The 17,838-nt window shown below is 40.1% G+C and overlaps 2 protein-coding genes across 2 annotated transcripts; one reads left to right on the top strand and one right to left on the bottom strand.

Moving 5' to 3' along the window:
- The first annotated feature begins 542 nt into the window (after nucleotides 1-542).
- On the top strand, nucleotides 543-6,978 carry LOC149827461 (protein CHUP1, chloroplastic-like). Its single transcript, XM_090019377.1, has 10 exons — nucleotides 543-739; nucleotides 906-997; nucleotides 1,106-1,897; nucleotides 2,845-4,239; nucleotides 4,541-4,672; nucleotides 5,267-5,448; nucleotides 5,649-5,760; nucleotides 5,988-6,131; nucleotides 6,332-6,434; nucleotides 6,574-6,978. The coding sequence occupies exons 1-9, from the start codon at nucleotides 646-648 to the stop codon at nucleotides 6,431-6,433; spliced, it is 3,045 nt and encodes a 1,014-aa protein (XP_089875503.1). The 5' UTR covers nucleotides 543-645; the 3' UTR covers nucleotide 6,434; nucleotides 6,574-6,978.
- Nucleotides 6,979-8,567: 1,589 nt separating this feature from the next.
- Nucleotides 8,568-16,479, bottom strand: LOC149827460 (P-loop containing nucleoside triphosphate hydrolases superfamily protein). The gene is made up of 7 exons (XM_090019378.1): nucleotides 16,185-16,479; nucleotides 15,589-15,732; nucleotides 15,412-15,486; nucleotides 15,044-15,237; nucleotides 14,792-14,957; nucleotides 14,297-14,701; nucleotides 8,568-8,865 (listed from the first exon to the last, which is right to left on the bottom strand). The coding sequence occupies exons 1-7, from the start codon at nucleotides 16,434-16,436 to the stop codon at nucleotides 8,734-8,736; spliced, it is 1,368 nt and encodes a 455-aa protein (XP_089875504.1). The 5' UTR covers nucleotides 16,437-16,479; the 3' UTR covers nucleotides 8,568-8,733.
- Between the last annotated feature and the right edge of the window lie 1,359 nt (nucleotides 16,480-17,838).

Raw genomic sequence — 17,838 nt, 5'->3', positions numbered from 1 at the left:
GCTGGGTGTACAAGAAACCTAGGGTTTTTCTCCATGTTTTTCCCCCTAAGAAACAGCCAAAGATTCCAGCAAATAGAACGCTGTTATTGTCTTTTTCAGGTTTTTTTTACTATTGGCATTGGCAAAGGAAGAATCTGTCTGTATTCGGGTTTTGCCGAGTTTCTATTCTCTCGAGTTTTCCTTCCACGCAAAGGTGATAGGACCATGAAGTGAATCTCACTGAAGGAAGTTAGCCACACATTTTAGCTTGTGGGTTGCGGGATTTCCATGCAATAGATTAGGTTGCTGGTGGCTTTATTTATCTTTAGACTTCGAAGATATGGAGGGACTCTCTGTGGCTCATGAACCATACTATTTGGTACTGTGGATAAGGGCTTGTATTTTTTAAGATTTATCATAATCTGAGATTTCTGCTGGTTTTCTTCTGAAACTTCTAAGGTTGTTGTGCTTCATGTTTTGATTGATTTTCTTTTTGATGGCTTGGTCTTCTGCTTTCAAATTTGAGCAGGTTAAGATTGATGAAAGAGAGAATGGTAGATGGGCCTTGGGTTCTGTATCATAAGATGAGTTCTAGATAATAAAGGAAGAGGGTGGTGTTCTTTTGGTTGCAGATGAGTTGGGGAGGAGAAGTAGGCTAAAGCCTTCATGTTGGTCAGAGTAACCTTCCTTGCTGCTGCTTCAATTGCAGCTTATGCAGTAAGGCAGTTTAACCTTGGGAGGGCTCGCGCCCTATCATTAGGTACCGACCTTTGTGCTTATACTTCATCCAAGTCTTCTTTACTAGTTAGAGATTTTCTGTCCAATCTTTCATTCCTTTGATTTCTAAAGGTGAAAGATATGGTGCTTTTGGTTAAATTTAATCCTCTTTAGTAGATTATGACTTTGTGTTGATTCTTTGCTGACAGACAAAAAGGATGCAAGCTCTAGGAAGCATGAACATGACGAAGGGAGCAAAGAAGAGAATCCATTGCTCAGCGATATCCCAGAAACTGAACAGGTGGGTGATTTATTTACTCTCAACAGTTTCTTTCTTTTCTGCCATGGTAGTCCAGAATCTGAGTTTGAGATACTTGTTCTTTAACTAAACTACAATGCTTCTTTTTAGCTGGAAAATGAGGAAAAGGAAGAGGAAGAGGAAGAGGAGGAGGAGGTTAAAAGGATCAGTAGTGTAATAAGTCCTGTTTTGAGCAATCTTGCTCTTATTGATGAAGACGAGCTCAACTTACCTGAATTTGAAGATATTTTATCCAGTGTTGTAGAATTTCCATTATCCACTGATAAATTTGATCTAAAAGAAAATTCTCAATCCGAGGAAGACAATTCTGTCTATGAAGCTGAGATGAAAAGCCGTGAGATTGAATTGAAGAGATTGCAGAATCTTGTGATGGAATTGGAAGAAAGAGAAGTTAAGCTCGAGGGCGAGTTGCTCGAATATTATGGCCTCAAAGAGCAGGAAACCAACATTTCTGAATTGCAGAAACAGCTCAAAATCAGAGCAGTGGAGATTGACATGTTGAATGCCACCATAAATTCGCTTCAAGCCGAGAAGAAAAGGCTTCAAGAAGAACTCGCACAAGGCGTTTCAGTGAAGAAGGAACTCGAAGCAGCGAGGGCGAAGATAAAAGATCTTCAGAGGCAGATGCAGCTTGATGCTAACCAGACTAAAGGCCATCTGCTAATGTTGAAGCAGCAAGTGACTAGCCTTAAGGAGAAAGAGGAAGAATTTGCAAAGAGGGATGCTGAAATAGAGAAAAAGCTCAAAGCGCTCAAGGAGTTGGAGGTGGAGGTGGTGGAATTGAGGAGGAGGAACAAAGAATTGCAGCATGAGAAGAGGGAGTTGACTGTGAAACTGGATGCAGCTGAGGCAAAGATAACAGCTCTTTCTAACATGACAGAGGTAAAAAAAAACATGGAAACCATAAGGCTCGAAAAGTTCCCTTGGTTGAGTCAATGACTTGGATGGGTCCAATTCAAACGATTTGGCTGATTTTTTCGAGTCCAACTGGATGTAGACTTGTACCCTCTTTGGGTTAGGCTGGTGGTTGACTCGGTTGCTCGAGTCGCCTACTAAAATTGAATTCTAGGTGGGTTCAGTTTGACGACTTGGCCAAATTTCCCCAGTGCAATCATACAGACCCATGTCTGGTTGGGGCCCGGTGGCTAACCTTTCATTAATCAACAATTAATTGCACCCAACTTAAGTTGGTGATGAGTCTCCTTACGCACACAAGTTCTTTAGTGCATGCAGTTGGCTAACTTTCTTCTCGGTTGACTCGGACAGCGTTGCACAAGTCCCAGCAACATTAAAACACTTGGGTACTGGTGGCCTGATTCGCCAAGTTCTTTTAAACCAATATTTAGGATGCTATGCTGGTTATTTAATCTTTGGTCTGGCTTCAAATTTCTAGTGATGGATTGCTTGTTGCTCCTTTTTTGTGTTTTTTCTGGGATTATAAGACCATCCTTCCCTTTGTTCTGTCTAAAGATCCACGTAGTTTGTTGTGACCAAGATGACCTTTCCCATCTTGAATGACCGACGTGGTATCTGCTGTTCCATATTTTGGTTGGTGTGCATGGGTTTTGCACCCATTTCTAACCATTGGGTAGGCCCGGCCCTTCTTTTCAGACTTTAAATTATTGAATGGTGAAATGACTACAGAATCCTTGGCTGTCTTGGAACTGAGTTATGTTGCAGTCTTTTTGGGAGGCAAAACTTTTTGAACTTTACCAGAATAATCAACACTTTGATGGCTGAAATCCTTGAAAATTCGTACACGAACTACCAAAGATATGTCTTCACTTCAACTTTATCCACCATTTAATATAGTGTTTGCCTTGTGACAGAGTGAAATGGTGGCCAACGTAAGGGAGGAGGTCAACAGTTTGAAGCACGCAAATGAAGACCTGTTGAAGCAAGTGGAAGGCCTGCAAGTGAACAGGTTCAGTGAGGTTGAAGAGCTGGTTTACCTACGCTGGGTGAATGCTTGCTTGCGGTATGAGCTGCGGAATTATCAAACTCCTGCCGGAAAGTTCTCTGCTCGTGAGCTTAGCAAGAGCTTGAGCCCCAAATCTCAAGAACGTGCAAAGAAGCTCATGTTGGAGTATGCTGGATCTGATGTTGCTTCCCAGCAAGGCCAGGATGACACTGACCTTGACTCTCTACCGTCCACGCCTGGGAGCGAAGATTTCGACAATGCATCCATTGACAGTGCTTCCAGCAGGTACAGCATGTCCAAGAAGCCAAGTTTGATTCAGAAACTTAAGAGGTGGGGCAGGAGTAGAGATGATTCTGCTGTTGCATCACCAAGTAGATCTTTTGGAGAGAGCTCTCCAAGACCAAGCATGAGCCATAGGGCATCCATGTCCAGAGGTCCATTGGAAGCTCTCATGATCAGAAATGCAGGGGATGGAGTTACCATCACCACTTTCGGGAAGAAAGAGACTGATCTATCTGATTCACTTGGCTCACCAAATCTTCGGCCGATTAGAACTAGAGTGCCATCGAGTGAGTCGCTCAACAATGTGGCTGCTTCATTCCAACTCATGTCTAAATCAGTTGGTGTTCTGGATGAAAAGTATCCAGCATTTAAAGACAGACATAAGTTGGCTTTAGAAAGGGAGAAAACCATCAAGGAGAAAGCAGAACAAGCTAGAGCAGAAAGATTTGGTGATAATTCGAAATTAGAGATGAAGCCCAAGTCAGACAAACTGAACAATGGTTCTTTGCCGTCACCAAGAATTCAAGCAGAAAAGAAGGTTGGATTTGATGACAAGGGTAATTCATCAATCAATGATTCAAATGACAAGAACAATGATGATAATAGGGTTGATCCTCAAGTTGTAAGCAAAATCAAGCTGGCCAATATAGAGAAGAGAGCACCAAGGGTGCTAAGGCCACCACCTAGACCCACAGGTGGTTCTTCAAGTACTACTAGCACTGCCACTGATAGAGCAGCAGGGGTGCCACCACCACCGCCACCACCATCTGGTGGGCCTCCGCGACCACCACCACCACCAGGTGGGCCACCGCTGCCACCTCCACCACCTGGCTCTATGATGAGAGGGCCAGGCAGTGGTGACAAGGTGCACCGTGCCCCTGAGCTGGTTGAGCTGTACCAGTCTCTCATGAAGCGTGACGCAAAGAAAGAAACACCCTCCTTGGCAGTGACATCTGGTGCTGCAAATGTTAGAAGCAACATGATTGGTGAAATTGAGAACCGTTCTGCCTTCCTATTGGCTGTGAGTCTCTTTCTCTCATAAGTTCATGAATATGCTTATAGATTTAATATTTGCTAGCTGTAGTTGTGTTCATTGGCCTCCAAAGTAAATTTTCTTGCCATGAATAAGGGGAACTAGTTTGGACATTTGGATGACAGTTAAGATAAAAAGGTTAATTTGGTGATATTTGAATCCTAATGCACTTACATCTTATTACCTTGCCAAGTGACGGTTTGAAATAAGACTTGATCCCATCATTCTTAGATAACTTTGTTGGAAGAATGAAATTTAACATGATGGTGCAATTTTCTGCCCAATGCAGGTTAAGGCAGACGTAGAAACCCAAGGTGATTTTGTCCAGTCCTTGGCAAATGAAGTACGTGCTGCATTCTTCACCAAGATTGAAGATGTTGTCTCTTTCGTCAACTGGTTGGATGAGGAGCTATCCTTCCTGGTATTATATGCACTTTTAATCTCTGCAAATGTAAATGATATCAGTGCTATCAGCAAATTTTTTTTTCAAGGAAAGCTTTCTCCAAAGTCGATCAATTAACAAACTTGCTCTTGTTGGCATATTTTCTGGATTCTTCCAAGTTTCCAGCTGAGTCTCCCTGACAAGGCTTTACATATAAGCTTAGCTTGAGTTTCCCATGAAGCCGAATCAGGTGCAACGAAATTGCACAAAATGAATGACACCCCATCTCTTGCACGACATGTGTTGTTGGGTCCCACAAAACATGCCAAGAACCAGTTAAATTTTGTGGAGCCCACAGTCTGATGCAGACACTTGTTGGGCAGCCACATGGAGCGTCACACATTTTTGTGCAATTTGATTGCACCTGATCCGCCCTTTTTCCTGATGATATGGACATGGCATTCTTAATGAATTGTCTGAGGTTATGTACAACTGTTGTTGAGTCACCTGAAGATGAGGTATATCTTATGGAGATTTGTTGTGAACTAATGAACTTCGGTCTACTAGGTAGCTACTCATGGGTTATGTGGAAACTTTATTGTTCTTCTGCTTTAATATTTTCTCCTGCTATAGGTTGATGAACGTGCTGTTCTCAAACATTTTGATTGGCCGGAAGGGAAAGCAGATGCATTGAGAGAAGCAACATTTGAATATCAAGATTTGATCAAGTTGGAGAAGCGAGTGTCGTCTTTCACTGATGACTCAAAGCTATCATGTGAAGCAGCTTTGAAGAAGATGTACTCATTATTGGAGAAGTGAGTGATTCCCTTTTGAGAAAGTTACCTTAGGTCTATTATACTGAACCACTTATACACATTGTTTACATGTGAATTTGTTCACTTAAAACTGCAAGAGAGTGTCTCAATTTTGTGGTTACCATTCACTTGTAACTGTCTTATATTTCACTGGGGTTGGAAACCTGACATGTGGTTTACATTAACGTTCTTGTGACCAGAGTGGAACAAAGTGTTTATGCCCTTCTGCGAACCCGAGATATGGCTATTTCACGGTACAAAGAGTTTGGCATTCCTGTTGATTGGTTGCTAGATTCAGGTGTAGTTGGCAAGGTATGCAACATTTCTTAAGTTCCTATGATTATAATTCTTATCAACAGCAGTAACTGAAAACTCCTGCTATGTTGTTTATGCTTCAAAATCATCACTTGAGACAGAATACTGGCCTTCCTCTTTTGTTGGGAACAGTCAGATTCTACTTTAAACCTCAAGTAGGAGTTGGTTAGCATATCAATTACACTATCACTATTGGCTTATGATGGTTTTCACTGGTTTTGCAGATCAAGCTTGCATCTGTACAACTTGCTAGGAAGTACATGAAGAGGGTGGCGTCAGAGCTTGATGCTTTGAGTGGCCCAGAGAAGGAGCCTACAAGAGAGTTTTTGCTTCTGCAAGGTGTACGGTTTGCCTTCCGCATTCATCAGGTAACAAAATTTTATATGAAGTCACTACAAATTCTTAAACTACAAAGGTTGCACTGAGACTCACATGACTAGCTTGGCTACTCAAACTGTACCTCTAAGCTGATTTGTTAATTTTGAGCAACGATTTAGATGAATGTGTTCTGTTCTCTTCTATTTAGAAATATTGGTTAATTGAAGCTGTCGTTTAAAATCGGTTACAGTTTGCTGGAGGTTTTGATGCTGAGAGCATGAGGGCTTTTGAGGAGCTAAGAAGCCGTATCAACTCGCAAACAGCAGAGACCACCAATATACCAGATGCTTGAGGTGTTTCAATTTGTTCAAAATTCTGTATATTTTCATTTTTATTTTCTTACTCTTATGGAAAGACTGCAATGTATTACATGTAAGCTTATATCTGCAAGTCAAAGGGTATTTATAGCTCTCTCTCCATACACATTTACAGACGCATGTGAGACCAACAAATGAACAAACACAAGACTGCAACACACATCATTCGTCGAAGGGTGATGGCTCATTCCTGCACCAAGCAGAGAAGGAACTCCAGATTGAAATGGGCAGGATTGTTATCTGATGACATTCACTAAGTGTTGGTCTGCTCACCTGAAATCCTTCGAAGCATGTTGGTCTGCTCACCTGAAATCCTTCGAAGCATGGTTTAGGTGCCAAGCCAACAGTTATACAAAAACGGGATGGCCTTGGAAACAATGGTTGCCAAATTTGCATGGGAGTGCCACAATATATATTGATAACAAGGGTTTAATTTGTATCAATAAAAGAACTATGCAACCAAGTTTAATGAAAGAAGTCAAGGTTGCCTGGATAAGTTCAATCAATTGAAAATTGCTATTAGAAAGTGGATGGTTAATTTCTTGTTATATATGCAATGATGTTGAAACAAGGTCATTGTGCAACTAGGAAGTGGTTGCAGAAAATTGCCCTCTAGGTGAAGTGGTCACTGTGCAACTAGTCATTCTTCAAGCAACATTTAATTAGTGTGTAGCTTTCTTAAATGAAAATTAAAAAATCACTAAATTGGAGGCTTTTAGCTCTGAGGAGTGTTCCCATCATCAGAACAGTATTAAATTTTGTATCATATTTGACCTCAGTTAAAATAGGAACATGGTAAATAACTATTTTGCTGGTTGAATATGGCGTCTAAAAATATGAGCCCATGGAGGGAGATACTGCCAAATTCAGTTCGGATATTTGAAATTGACGCAATCATTGATTTGAGCATTGGTGAAAATTTAAGCATTCAGATAAGATTTGCTAAGATTCATACACAATTATTATGGATATTGAACTTCATGAGGTTCATCAATGACACTAAGTTGATACATACTGCATCAAAAAGGTTACAAATGTTCTGATAGTGCAAAGCCTTGTGTTGCATCAAAATGCATTGAACCAAATGTTTGCATCAAATGAGTAGAGTACTTGTCCATATGTAGGACAAAGAATTGGGATTAATATTGCAGAATTTGGTGTTCTCTTAAGTTATATTTCTAAAGATTGTGCCGCTTGTGACAATGATGATGGGCCCAGCTATGTCTTAATTATGTGACGATATGCAAAAGAACATATTAGAGATTTCTAAGGGCAAAAAGCGAGTTTGTGAAAGCACTCATGGAGTTTTATGCTACTGGGATGGCGACCATAAGTATGGCAGGCTAAGTCCAGCATGACCAAGTATCTGCTCCTGTGGGTGGCTTATCCGTGTCATAAATAAAAAAAGATAAAATTTGCCAGCTAGTGTGGGTCTTCCAGTCACATGGCAACTGTCATTGCTTGATGATGTTGACAACTTGGAAATGGATTTTTCTTTTGGGGTTCGGAAGAAAAGAATCAAGGGAAACTGGATAAGGATTAAAGCTGTAACCACCGAGAGTACGCCTTGGTGATGATTGGACGAGCTGAAAGATTTAAGGTATGTCTAGCACGATGAAACACTTGACAAGTTCCCCAACTTCAATGTTCCTGGTGGGAAAAAAATATGGAGCTACGAACTTGGTAAAGTTTCCAAGAACCAACTCTGCAAAGGTTCGCTCAAAGTTAAGCTGTCCCTTCTAGTCAAGCATAGTAGATGAGGTTTGATGGCTTAAGAAGGCATCTTGCTGGGAAACTTGCATGACTTGCAGAGTATATCATCAGAAAGCTTAGAATTCATACTATCTTCTAATTTTGCCTTCTAGTTTCTTTTTACAGTAGAAAGAAGTGTCTTTGGGTACAACAATGAAGCTCATTAGATGCTACATTCTTTTTGCACTTCTATAAAGACCACAAGTCTTTTCAGTTTTCACTAAATGTTTCAAGATGTTTTTGTTTGGTTGTATAGAACTATTGATGATATGTCTTTTTGACAGTGTATTGAAATACTCTTTTATGTTGCCAACTAGTACACTACGCCTTTGCTTGTATCCATGTGTTTATCAAATATTTAATAAAGAACATTTTTTATACAAGAAATCCATAAACCAAATTAATGGAAACCGAGAACAGAAAAAAGATAAACTAAATGGATATAACATAATGAGAAGAACAAAAGAGAAAGATGGGCCAGATCAAATACGGATGCCATGCTAGCCATGAAGAAGATTGAATGCTAGGTCAGCCTAATTATTAGATGTCTATCAGTGAATTTAGCACCCCCAACTTTCCCTTGGATGCCACTGGGCAAACATATGACACGCCTTTGATCTCCTGCTTCCACCAATAACTCTGATCCTCCTCTATACTGCAATTTCCAGTTGAAAAAAAATAAAATATTAAGCTGTAGTACAATACTTAGTGCTAAGTAAGAAAATTTCCAAAAAAAGAATGCTGGGTGGGGACTCTAGTAAGGGATGTTATGTGGATGATCTAATGAACAACTATGGACTTCTGCTCTAATCATGCTATAAACCTAAAATTCAGGGCATGTTTGGTTGGATCACATTAGAATCACTCTCATTTGAAAGAGAGTGATTCTAACGTGGCTCCAAATCTCATGTTCAACCAAACATGAGATTTGGGCTCACGTGATTTCAAATCACATGTGAATCGAAATCACGCCAACCCATGAGATTTTGAATCTCATGGGTTAGGTTGTGATTTCAAATCAAATGATTCAAAATCACACCGTATTTCACAGGTTCTGCAAAAAAAAATGAAGCAAAGTGAAACAGTCTCCCTCACTAGTCTTCTTCTCTCTCCTATTCTTCCTTTCTTGTCTTCTCCTCTCTCCTATATGAAGAAGAAGAGCAGGGAAGAAGGGCATAAGCAGTCTTTGCCGGAAAACCCAAGCGTCACCAGAGAACCCTAACATCGCCAGAAGGGGAAGGTCGCAGGAAAAACAGTTTTTTTCCTTTGGTAGAGCTGCTGAAAGGGGGTGGGTGGGCTCCATTAGCTGGCTGCTGAGGGGGAGGAGGTGGAGGGAGACATGGTTGCTGGTGGTGGTGATGTTCAACTGCAGAAGCTTGCCCACAACCTCACCATCATCATTGGCTTTGCTCCTCGCTTAGCCTACCCAATACACTCTTCAGTTTCATTTTCAAGTTGAAACAGACTTGGATTTGATTCCGTTTAGCTACATTTGTAAGCCAAAATCATATCCAATAATAATCAAATGCGGATTAATTTTTTGTCAGCGAATCCGACAAATATACGAATTTGATGGATATTCAAATTTGTTTACATGTAAAATGGGTGAATATTCAAATTTGTTTATATTCAAATATTCGAATTTGACGGATATTCAAATTCTCCAACTATATTTCTGTTTTTTTAGTTTTTGGGTTAAGTGGCCATTTTCCAAACACCCACCAACTGGAAAATGATTGGGATGATTTCGACCTGGCTGGGTAGAACCATCTCGGCCATTTTCCAGCCAGTGCTACCCGGCAAAGGTGACATTGGATCGACCATTTTCCGACCGATGGGTTTAAATTTTTTTTAGGTTTTTGGTGACCAAAAATCTGAAAACCAGGTTTTTGGTCACAAAAAAATTCTATAAAAAATATAAATATATATAATTATATATATAACTATATTTATCATATTTATATAACATGAAAAAAAAAACTCCGCCTGTGTATAACTGTTTAGTTATACACTGCCGGTCCCAAGCCCGGATAAAGGAGGAGGGTTGCGGTAGGCCTGTGACAGCCTGCATAAAAACTGAGTCATACCCTATGAATATGAACCAATATGAGAATTTCGTTGGGGCGTTCCCTACTGAGCGACACACTGTACTCTATAGGTCCGGAGGCAGTGATAAATGGGCAAGGGTTGCTAGGTCGTCGCCCGGAAGCGACGCGTCACACCGACGCCCGGGTGTGGTGTCAAATAGGCAAGGTTTCCCTCACTTTGTTGGACGGGTGGGGGTAAAGAAGTTAGTCCAAGACCATAAAATTACGTTAGCCACTTGGAACATAGGGTCTTTAACTGGTAAGTTGGTAGAGTTAGTAGATGTTATGTGTAGGAGAAAAAATGATATTTTATGTCTACAAGAGAACAAATGGGTAGGTGAGAAAGCAAAAGTGATAGAACCTTGGTGATATAAGATTTGGTATACAGGAATAAATAGGAATAGGAATGGAGTAGTGATTGTTATGAGTCGTGAGTTTATAGATAATGTACTTGAGGTCTGTAGGAGGGCGAGAAGGATATTTATAGGCTTGCAAAGATGAGAGATAGGAAATCGAGGGATCTGGGTATGGTTAGATGTATCAAAGATGAAACGCAAAGGGTTTTAGTCAAAGATGAGGAGATTAAGGAGAGATGGAAAGATTATTTTGATAAGCTATTTAATGAAAGTCATCCTCAGGATCTTGGAGACTTCTCCATTCCTTTTCATGAGATGAATCGTGACTTCATGCGCAAGATTCAAAAGAAAGAAATTGCAGAGGCTTTAAAGAAAATGAAATCAAGAAGGGCAGTTGACCCAGATGGTATACCTATCGAGGCTTGGAAATGCTTGGGAGAGAAAGGTTTAGAATGGTTGACAAATCTTTTTAACAAGATTTGGCGGACAAATAAGATGCCTAATGAGTGGAGGAAGAGTACTTTGGTGCCTCTATATAAAAATAAGGGTGATATACAAGATTGCACAAACTATCGTGGTATAAAACTCATGAGTCATACTATGAAACTTTGGGAGAGGGTGATTGAGTCTAGGTTGAGGAAGATTGTCATGATATCGAAGAATCAATTTGGTTTTATGCCTAGAAGATCAACTATGAAAGCTATACATCTTCTTAGACAACTTATTGAGAGAAATAGAGAGAGGAACAAAGATTTGCATATGGTTTTTATTGATTTGGAGAAGGCATACGATAGAGTACCTAGGGACGTTCTCTAGTGGACAATGATGAAGAAAGGTGTTTCTCTCAAGTACATTAGTATAATTAAAGATATGTATGAAGGAGTAGTAACCAATGTCCGCACTTGTGGAGGGGTGACAACCAATTTTCCTATAACGGTTGGGTTATATCAAGGATCTGCTTTAATCCCTTTCCTATTTGCTATAGTGATGGATGAGCTTGCGAGATCAATTCAAGAAAATGTGCCGTGGTGTATGCTGTTTGCTGATGATATTGTTTTGATTGATGAGTCTACAACTGGGGTTAATGCTAAGTTAGAATTATGGAGACAGACATTGGAAGCAAGAGGTTTTAAGTTGAGTAAGAGTAAGACAAAATACATGGAATGTCGGTTTAGTAAGCAACGAAGTAGTGATGGGAGTGTAGTGAAGCTTGGTGAGCAAGAAATACCAGTGGATGGTTGTTTCAAATATTTGGGATCTATCATTCAAAAGTATGGAGAAATTGATGGAGATGTAAATCATAGGATAAAGGTTGGGTGGATGAAATGGAAGAGTGCAACTAGAGTGTTGTGCGATCGTAGAATGCCATTGCGGTTGAAGGAAAAGTTTTATAGGACGACTATTAGGCCCGCTTTACTATATGGTACGGAATGTTGGGCTGCCAAGAGACATCATATTCAAAAAATGAGTGTAGCTGAGATGGATGTGTGGAAATACAATAAAAGATAAGATTCAGAACGAGGAGATACGTAAGAAGGTAGGCGTTGCACCCATTGAAAATAAGATGAGAGAGAATCGTTTACGGTGGTTTGGACATATTCAGCGAAGGCCTAATGATGCTCCAGTTAGAAGGATGGAGAAATGGGAAAATATATTAGTTAAAAGAGGTCGGGGTAAGCCTAAGAAGACATGGATGGAGGTGATAGGAAAGGATATGAATGCTTTGAACATCACCGAGGAGATGGCATTGGATAGAAATGATTGGAGGAGAAGGATTCATGTGGAAGACCCAGAATGATTTTCTTTTTTGGTTCATATCGCCGACCCCAATTGTTTTGGGATGAAGGCGTAGTTGTTGTTTGTTTGTATATAACATGAAAAAATGAATCCATGTCAACTTACCAAACAAAAAAACGAATCTCATACAAATGAGATTCTTTTCCTCAAACCAACAAAACATGAGAAGTGAAATCTCATGAGAATCACTCTCACACTATGTCACATAGGTGCGGATGCGGATGCGGCACTCTAAAAAACTTGGGTGCGGGGAGGATATATATATATATATATATACATAAAAAAGAACTTGATTAGGGTTAATTGAATCTACTTTTGGACAGAAATGGACCTCAGTGTGGTTGACTTCACCTAACACAAAAGAAGTTGTGTCCAAGTGTCGCACCTGCATGAAGGTGCGACGTGGGTGCGGTGTCCTGTTAGAAGAGTCCGTGTGACATAGCCCTCACATAATTTTGATTCTCATGAGATTTGAAATATCATGAGATTTACTTTCACAGATTTTGAAATATCATGAGATTTACTTTCACATTTGTAACGAGCAACCAAACATAACCTTAAAGCCATTGAAATGGAAAATTGAAAGGTTTATTCATTTGGAACCCCAAGATACTGTTATCACATCAATTAACAAGAACTTGCATACAGATAGGACTGCAAACAGATGGTTAACCAAGAAAATTTAATAAAACAATGAAATGTGGACCTTGATATTTAATCCAGGATAAAAAAAGAGAGCCTAAAGTAAATATTTAGATGAAAGTCATTGGTTGTTTAGAAATTAAGTTGCGTTACAAGTAGCATCATACTTCAAATCTGGCTTCTGGTTCAAAAGGATGGGTATCATTGACCCATATAAGACGTGTATCCTTTTATCTAGAATGGATATCCTCATGATCAACAGTTTGTATTCATGACAAAAGACATCTGCAATGGTAAACAAAGACTGTGCCAATTAAAATAGCACCATAAAAGAAATTCTCATTGATACCCTTTTCAACCTGCTGGAAATTTCAAGCTGTGTTTCAAGGTCATCATGCTTGTGTATTGGTAAAGTGAATACAGAACTATTTAATGTCTCTACTTTCAGAGCATAAACAATAGAAAATAGCTTGGTCAAGATGTGCAGACCAAGACAATTTGGATGTAGCTGCTAACTAGACAAAGAGAAAAGGAAAAGAAGAAAACCAACAACAACAACATCAACTTTGATACCCATGATTGAAAAAGCAAAAACATATGAACAGTAGCCCAAATTTGTTCATGGAAACATGGTATTTTAACAATATGAATGATCAGGTTGATTGTCAGAGAAACCAGTCAATAACGGTGCAACATATGAATCCAAACTGGGTGATGTTAGAATTCAGACCACTATTTTTATCCTTTTCTTTCCTTAAAATGTCCTTGATCCTTTATCCTTGTTTTCTTCTTCTGCTTCAGAAAAAGGGCAATTTCTGATCGGGTTGCTGAAAGGATACTTTTAATCTAACTGCTGATATGTACAGAAAACCATGAAACAGACTAGAAAGATCTCAAATTCATTTTACCAACACACTCAAATGCCAGACTTCACTTGTAAAATGCCAGGTGTTCCTGAGAGGTGAAAGTTATGAAAGTTATATCCCATCTTTAGAATTCCCATAAAATGACTAGTTTTAGCCCAAGATGGTTTCTTCTTGTGTTTTGCATAGACAATCCACATATGAACTGGGCACTATTCATCACGCTTTTCTCTTTAGCTAAACATTTTCCCAATAGGGTGAAATTTTGTAAGTGAAAACATATCCACTGCTCACATAATGACCTGAACAACCATATAATGGTATAAGAATAAAAGGCATACCTGGTATAGCTTGATTTCAGATTTATCAAACCCAGGCATAAAAAGTGTAACAATCTTCTTGGCATGGTCAAATATGACATTTGAATGAAAACTTCTGCTTGTTCCACAAAGGAGTTTTTGTGCACCGTCACTTAAACCTTTCAAAGCAATCTCCCAGTTAACAGGAGAGTTTGATGAGATATATGGAATGCTTTCAAAAAATAACGGAGCAAACTTTTCTTTGGCAAGATTGCTGGAAGTGGCGGAAGAATCTGCGCTGAAGCCAAATGCACCAGATACCTGTGCTCCAGCTTGGATTGCACAACCCCAATAACGTAGTGCAGAATTAACGGATATTGCATTACTGGGATCCATCACAACAAAACAAGAAAACCTTGACGGCTCCAAAAAGGCAGATGATGCTTTCTACAACAACAAAGTCAAACAAGGACGAAATCACATTATGGTGGTGCAACAGAGTAACACCTTGATAACACACAACTAACAAACTTATACCTCCAGAATTCGATCTGCTGCATCCCAGATTTCTGAACTAGTTATATCAAGGCCAGAAGCACCATTCAGATTGACTGATTCATTTGCTAGCTTGAGAAGTGAAGGTGCAACAACTCTCCCAATATCAGTCTTTTCAGCTAATATTCGAAAATACTTCAAATACCATCTGCAAGGCAAGGCGATGCATAATTAGTTAATATAGTTTCCTGTAGGTATTAAATCAAACAGCTAAAATATAACAAAGCAACAAACCTTGCTCTTTGTGAAGCACCAACCATTCTTAAGGTCTCCTCACAGCTTATACCATCATATACAATCAAATCAAACTCTCTTGATTTCTTTGACCCACTAACGTTTACTCCAAGTAAACCAGTCCATCTCTCCAGTGCCCCAAGTGAAAAAATTGAATCCATCCCAGGGAGAACACCAAGCTCCTCTCCCACAACCTAATATTAGTATAAGATGCATAAACAACCCCTCTGCAGACCAACTGATATGTAAAATATTCCCATATCAATAAGCAGTCAGGAAATGAAAAGACAAAACTTCACCAGAAGCATGAGAAAGAAATAATTACAAACACAGCCCAAAAAGATCAAGTGACAAAGCAGTGAACCCACCCCATCAAGCACCCCTTGAGTCGAATTAAGACGTCCATCTGCTTTTTTCATCCGTGTAAGAGGTTCAAGCAGCATCTGCAGACAACTGAAATGTAAATACGCACACTGGAAATGAACTTAGATTGCATAAAATGGTAACTTACATCAGAAAGAGCCATGAGGTAACAAGAACCCAACCTTGGTTGTTTCCAGGCGAACCGCAGACAGATTATCGGCACAAGTAATAGGTGAAGATCCAACTCTACCACCCAATAAGAATTCAGCTGTAGGATCCTGAGAGTGTATCACCAAACAAGTTCGTAGTCCTGTTTTGGCATAATACTGCACAACCACTGGGAACTTCAGCTAAATATGAACAAAGGTCAGCTGCAAATGTTGTTCTACATTAACATAGACTATAAAGTACGGATTCATGCGCACAACAAACGGAAAAGATTGGTTCGCAGTTATAAAAAATTAAAGAAAGAGACATCAATGATCAGCCGACCCGATTAGCTTATCAGGTTCGGATTCTGCAATAGTTTTTCTCATCACAATCCAAACCCAACTCCGAGTTGTGTTTGATTCAGTAATGCCTACATCTGAACCGATACGACCCAACCTTTAGCGCGATCCTTACACCAAAGAGGGCGAAAAAAAAAACGTAAAAAAAGAACCCGAAGAAAGATTGCCAATTTACCAAAGCACGTGATAAAGAAAGGCCAGGCCCCTTGTTGTCACGTCGGTAATGTACAGAATTCACATGGGCATAACGGGATTCCGAAAAATCTAACCTGAGCGGCGAGAACGGCGGCGGTGGTCTTGCCGGAGCCCCCTTTGCCGAGAAACGTCACCAGCTTCGCCGGGCTCTTCGAAGACGCCCCCGAAGAAGCCGATATTTTCGAATCTGCCATCGTCGTTGTGCACCTCTTCTTCGACCGGGCGCTAGGGTTTCTGCGAAGAGAAAAGAAACTGGGGTTTGGTCGAGTTAGGGCAATGGAGGAAGAGAAGGAGAGCAGAACGTAAGACGAGGAAGACGACGCCATTTTTCCTTCTTTCTTCCTCTGCGAGGAAGAAGCAGCAGGAGAAGTGGAGACTCTACTCTGAAAGCGGAGAGCCAGACGGCTTATGCATATCTATTGAGAGAGAGGAGGAGGCGAGAGCAGATCAGGTGATCTGTCAAATCACTTTAAGAAAGTGATTTGACATCTTCACCGTCCATTGCTTCATCCCAAAGACCTCATTAGTCCTTCTGTAAATTGTGGACGGTGAGAGTGCCAAATCACATGATCTGCTTTCCGAGGAGGCACTCCTTAGCCTTTTACAAAATCGGCTCGGGTCATGATTGACCCGAAATTGTACCCGAGTTTCAAAGTGTGGTTGAAAGTAGGAGGGTCGGCTTTTTCCGGACCTGATCGGTACCAAACCCTATAGGGTCTGGGTATTGTGATAAATAAGAAGAGCCGATTAAGACCCGAGTCAGGATTCAAAGGTCCAATTAATACATGGACCCGGGTATAGTTTGTGAAATTTTATACCAGACCTGGGCCCAGCCCGGGTTCCTATTAAGACCCACAAATTTTCAATGTAAAAATGATAAACAAATATTGTTTTTCCCGGTATGGCCCGGCTTTGGTTCATGTAGTTCTTATCGGGTCCAAGTATGGTTTCTCTTAGGGTGTGTCTGATTAGACCTGGGTCTGAACCTGATACCATACCCAAAAATCAGAAGCAGGTCTGGTTCCACCTGGGTCCCAACCAAACCTGACCAGTTGACACCCCTAGTTGAAGGGTTGTAGAAGTAGGTCTGAGTTGGAATCTGTCGTACCAAAAAGATCCAATCTGAAAAATTCTTGGGTTACCCGATCCGAACTCCGAGGAGATTCCTTTTCTAGATCTGGATTAATGAGGCCAGACTTTTAAGGTCTGCCTAAACCCAGCTTTATCTGTCCCAAAAAAAAAGAACAAAATGGGCTAGCACAAATTTGGAACAAAAAATATTTCTGCTAATTCAATAATTTCACTTCCTAAATTGACCAAGTGTATTACTCAATCCAAATAAATGTTATCAGCACAATGAGGAATGAGTGACATCCGGAAGAAAATGTGGTCAAACTGCCCCCCCCCGTGAGTTGAGCACACTTGGCTAGCATGGGGTGTAGGAAGACGCTTGAGATAAAGGACATTGGATCAAGCCCCATGCCTTTTATGATGCACTCATAATGATAGAGAAATGAATGTTGGCAGAACAAAGATTGCACTATGAAATTAGGAAAAGAAAAATCTTTTATATTTACCTGTTCATCTCATTTTTTGAATAGGCTTATGCACTCAAGACTCTTGAGTGGCGTTCATAATGGTAGACTAACGAATAAAACAAGAACAAAGAGGGCTGCATCAACTTAGGAAGCAGAATCTTTTATGTTGAAATTCATTCATCTAATAATT

Source organism: Nuphar pumila, chromosome 10 (assembly GCF_984573655.1).
Source record: "Nuphar pumila chromosome 10, dmNupPumi1.hap1.1, whole genome shotgun sequence".
Taxonomy (NCBI): Eukaryota; Viridiplantae; Streptophyta; class Magnoliopsida; order Nymphaeales; family Nymphaeaceae; genus Nuphar; species Nuphar pumila.
Note: the sequence above shows the minus strand (reverse complement) of the source record. Positions and strands in the feature narration are given on the sequence as shown.

What these genes read in the sequence shown, in the direction of transcription:
- LOC149827461 (XM_090019377.1), top strand. Translation starts at nt 646, where the DNA reads ATGTTGGTCAGAGTAACCTTCCTTGCTGCTGCTTCAATTGCAGCTTAT. An exon ending in ATGAGGAGCTATCCTTCCTG is followed by an intron (nt 4,673 to 5,266) that starts GTATTATATGCA and finishes CTCCTGCTATAG; the next exon opens with GTTGATGAACGTGCTGTTCT. An exon ending in ATTCAGGTGTAGTTGGCAAG is followed by an intron (nt 5,761 to 5,987) that starts GTATGCAACATT and finishes CTGGTTTTGCAG; the next exon opens with ATCAAGCTTGCATCTGTACA.
- LOC149827460 (XM_090019378.1), bottom strand. Translation starts at nt 16,436, where the DNA reads ATGGCGTCGTCTTCCTCGTCTTACGTTCTGCTCTCCTTCTCTTCCTCC. An exon ending in CTCAAGGGGTGCTTGATGGG is followed by an intron (nt 15,238 to 15,411) that starts GTGGGTTCACTG and finishes TACTAATATTAG; the next exon opens with GTTGTGGGAGAGGAGCTTGG. An exon ending in CTGAAATCAAGCTATACCAG is followed by an intron (nt 8,866 to 14,296) that starts GTATGCCTTTTA and finishes TGGAAATTGCAG; the next exon opens with TATAGAGGAGGATCAGAGTT.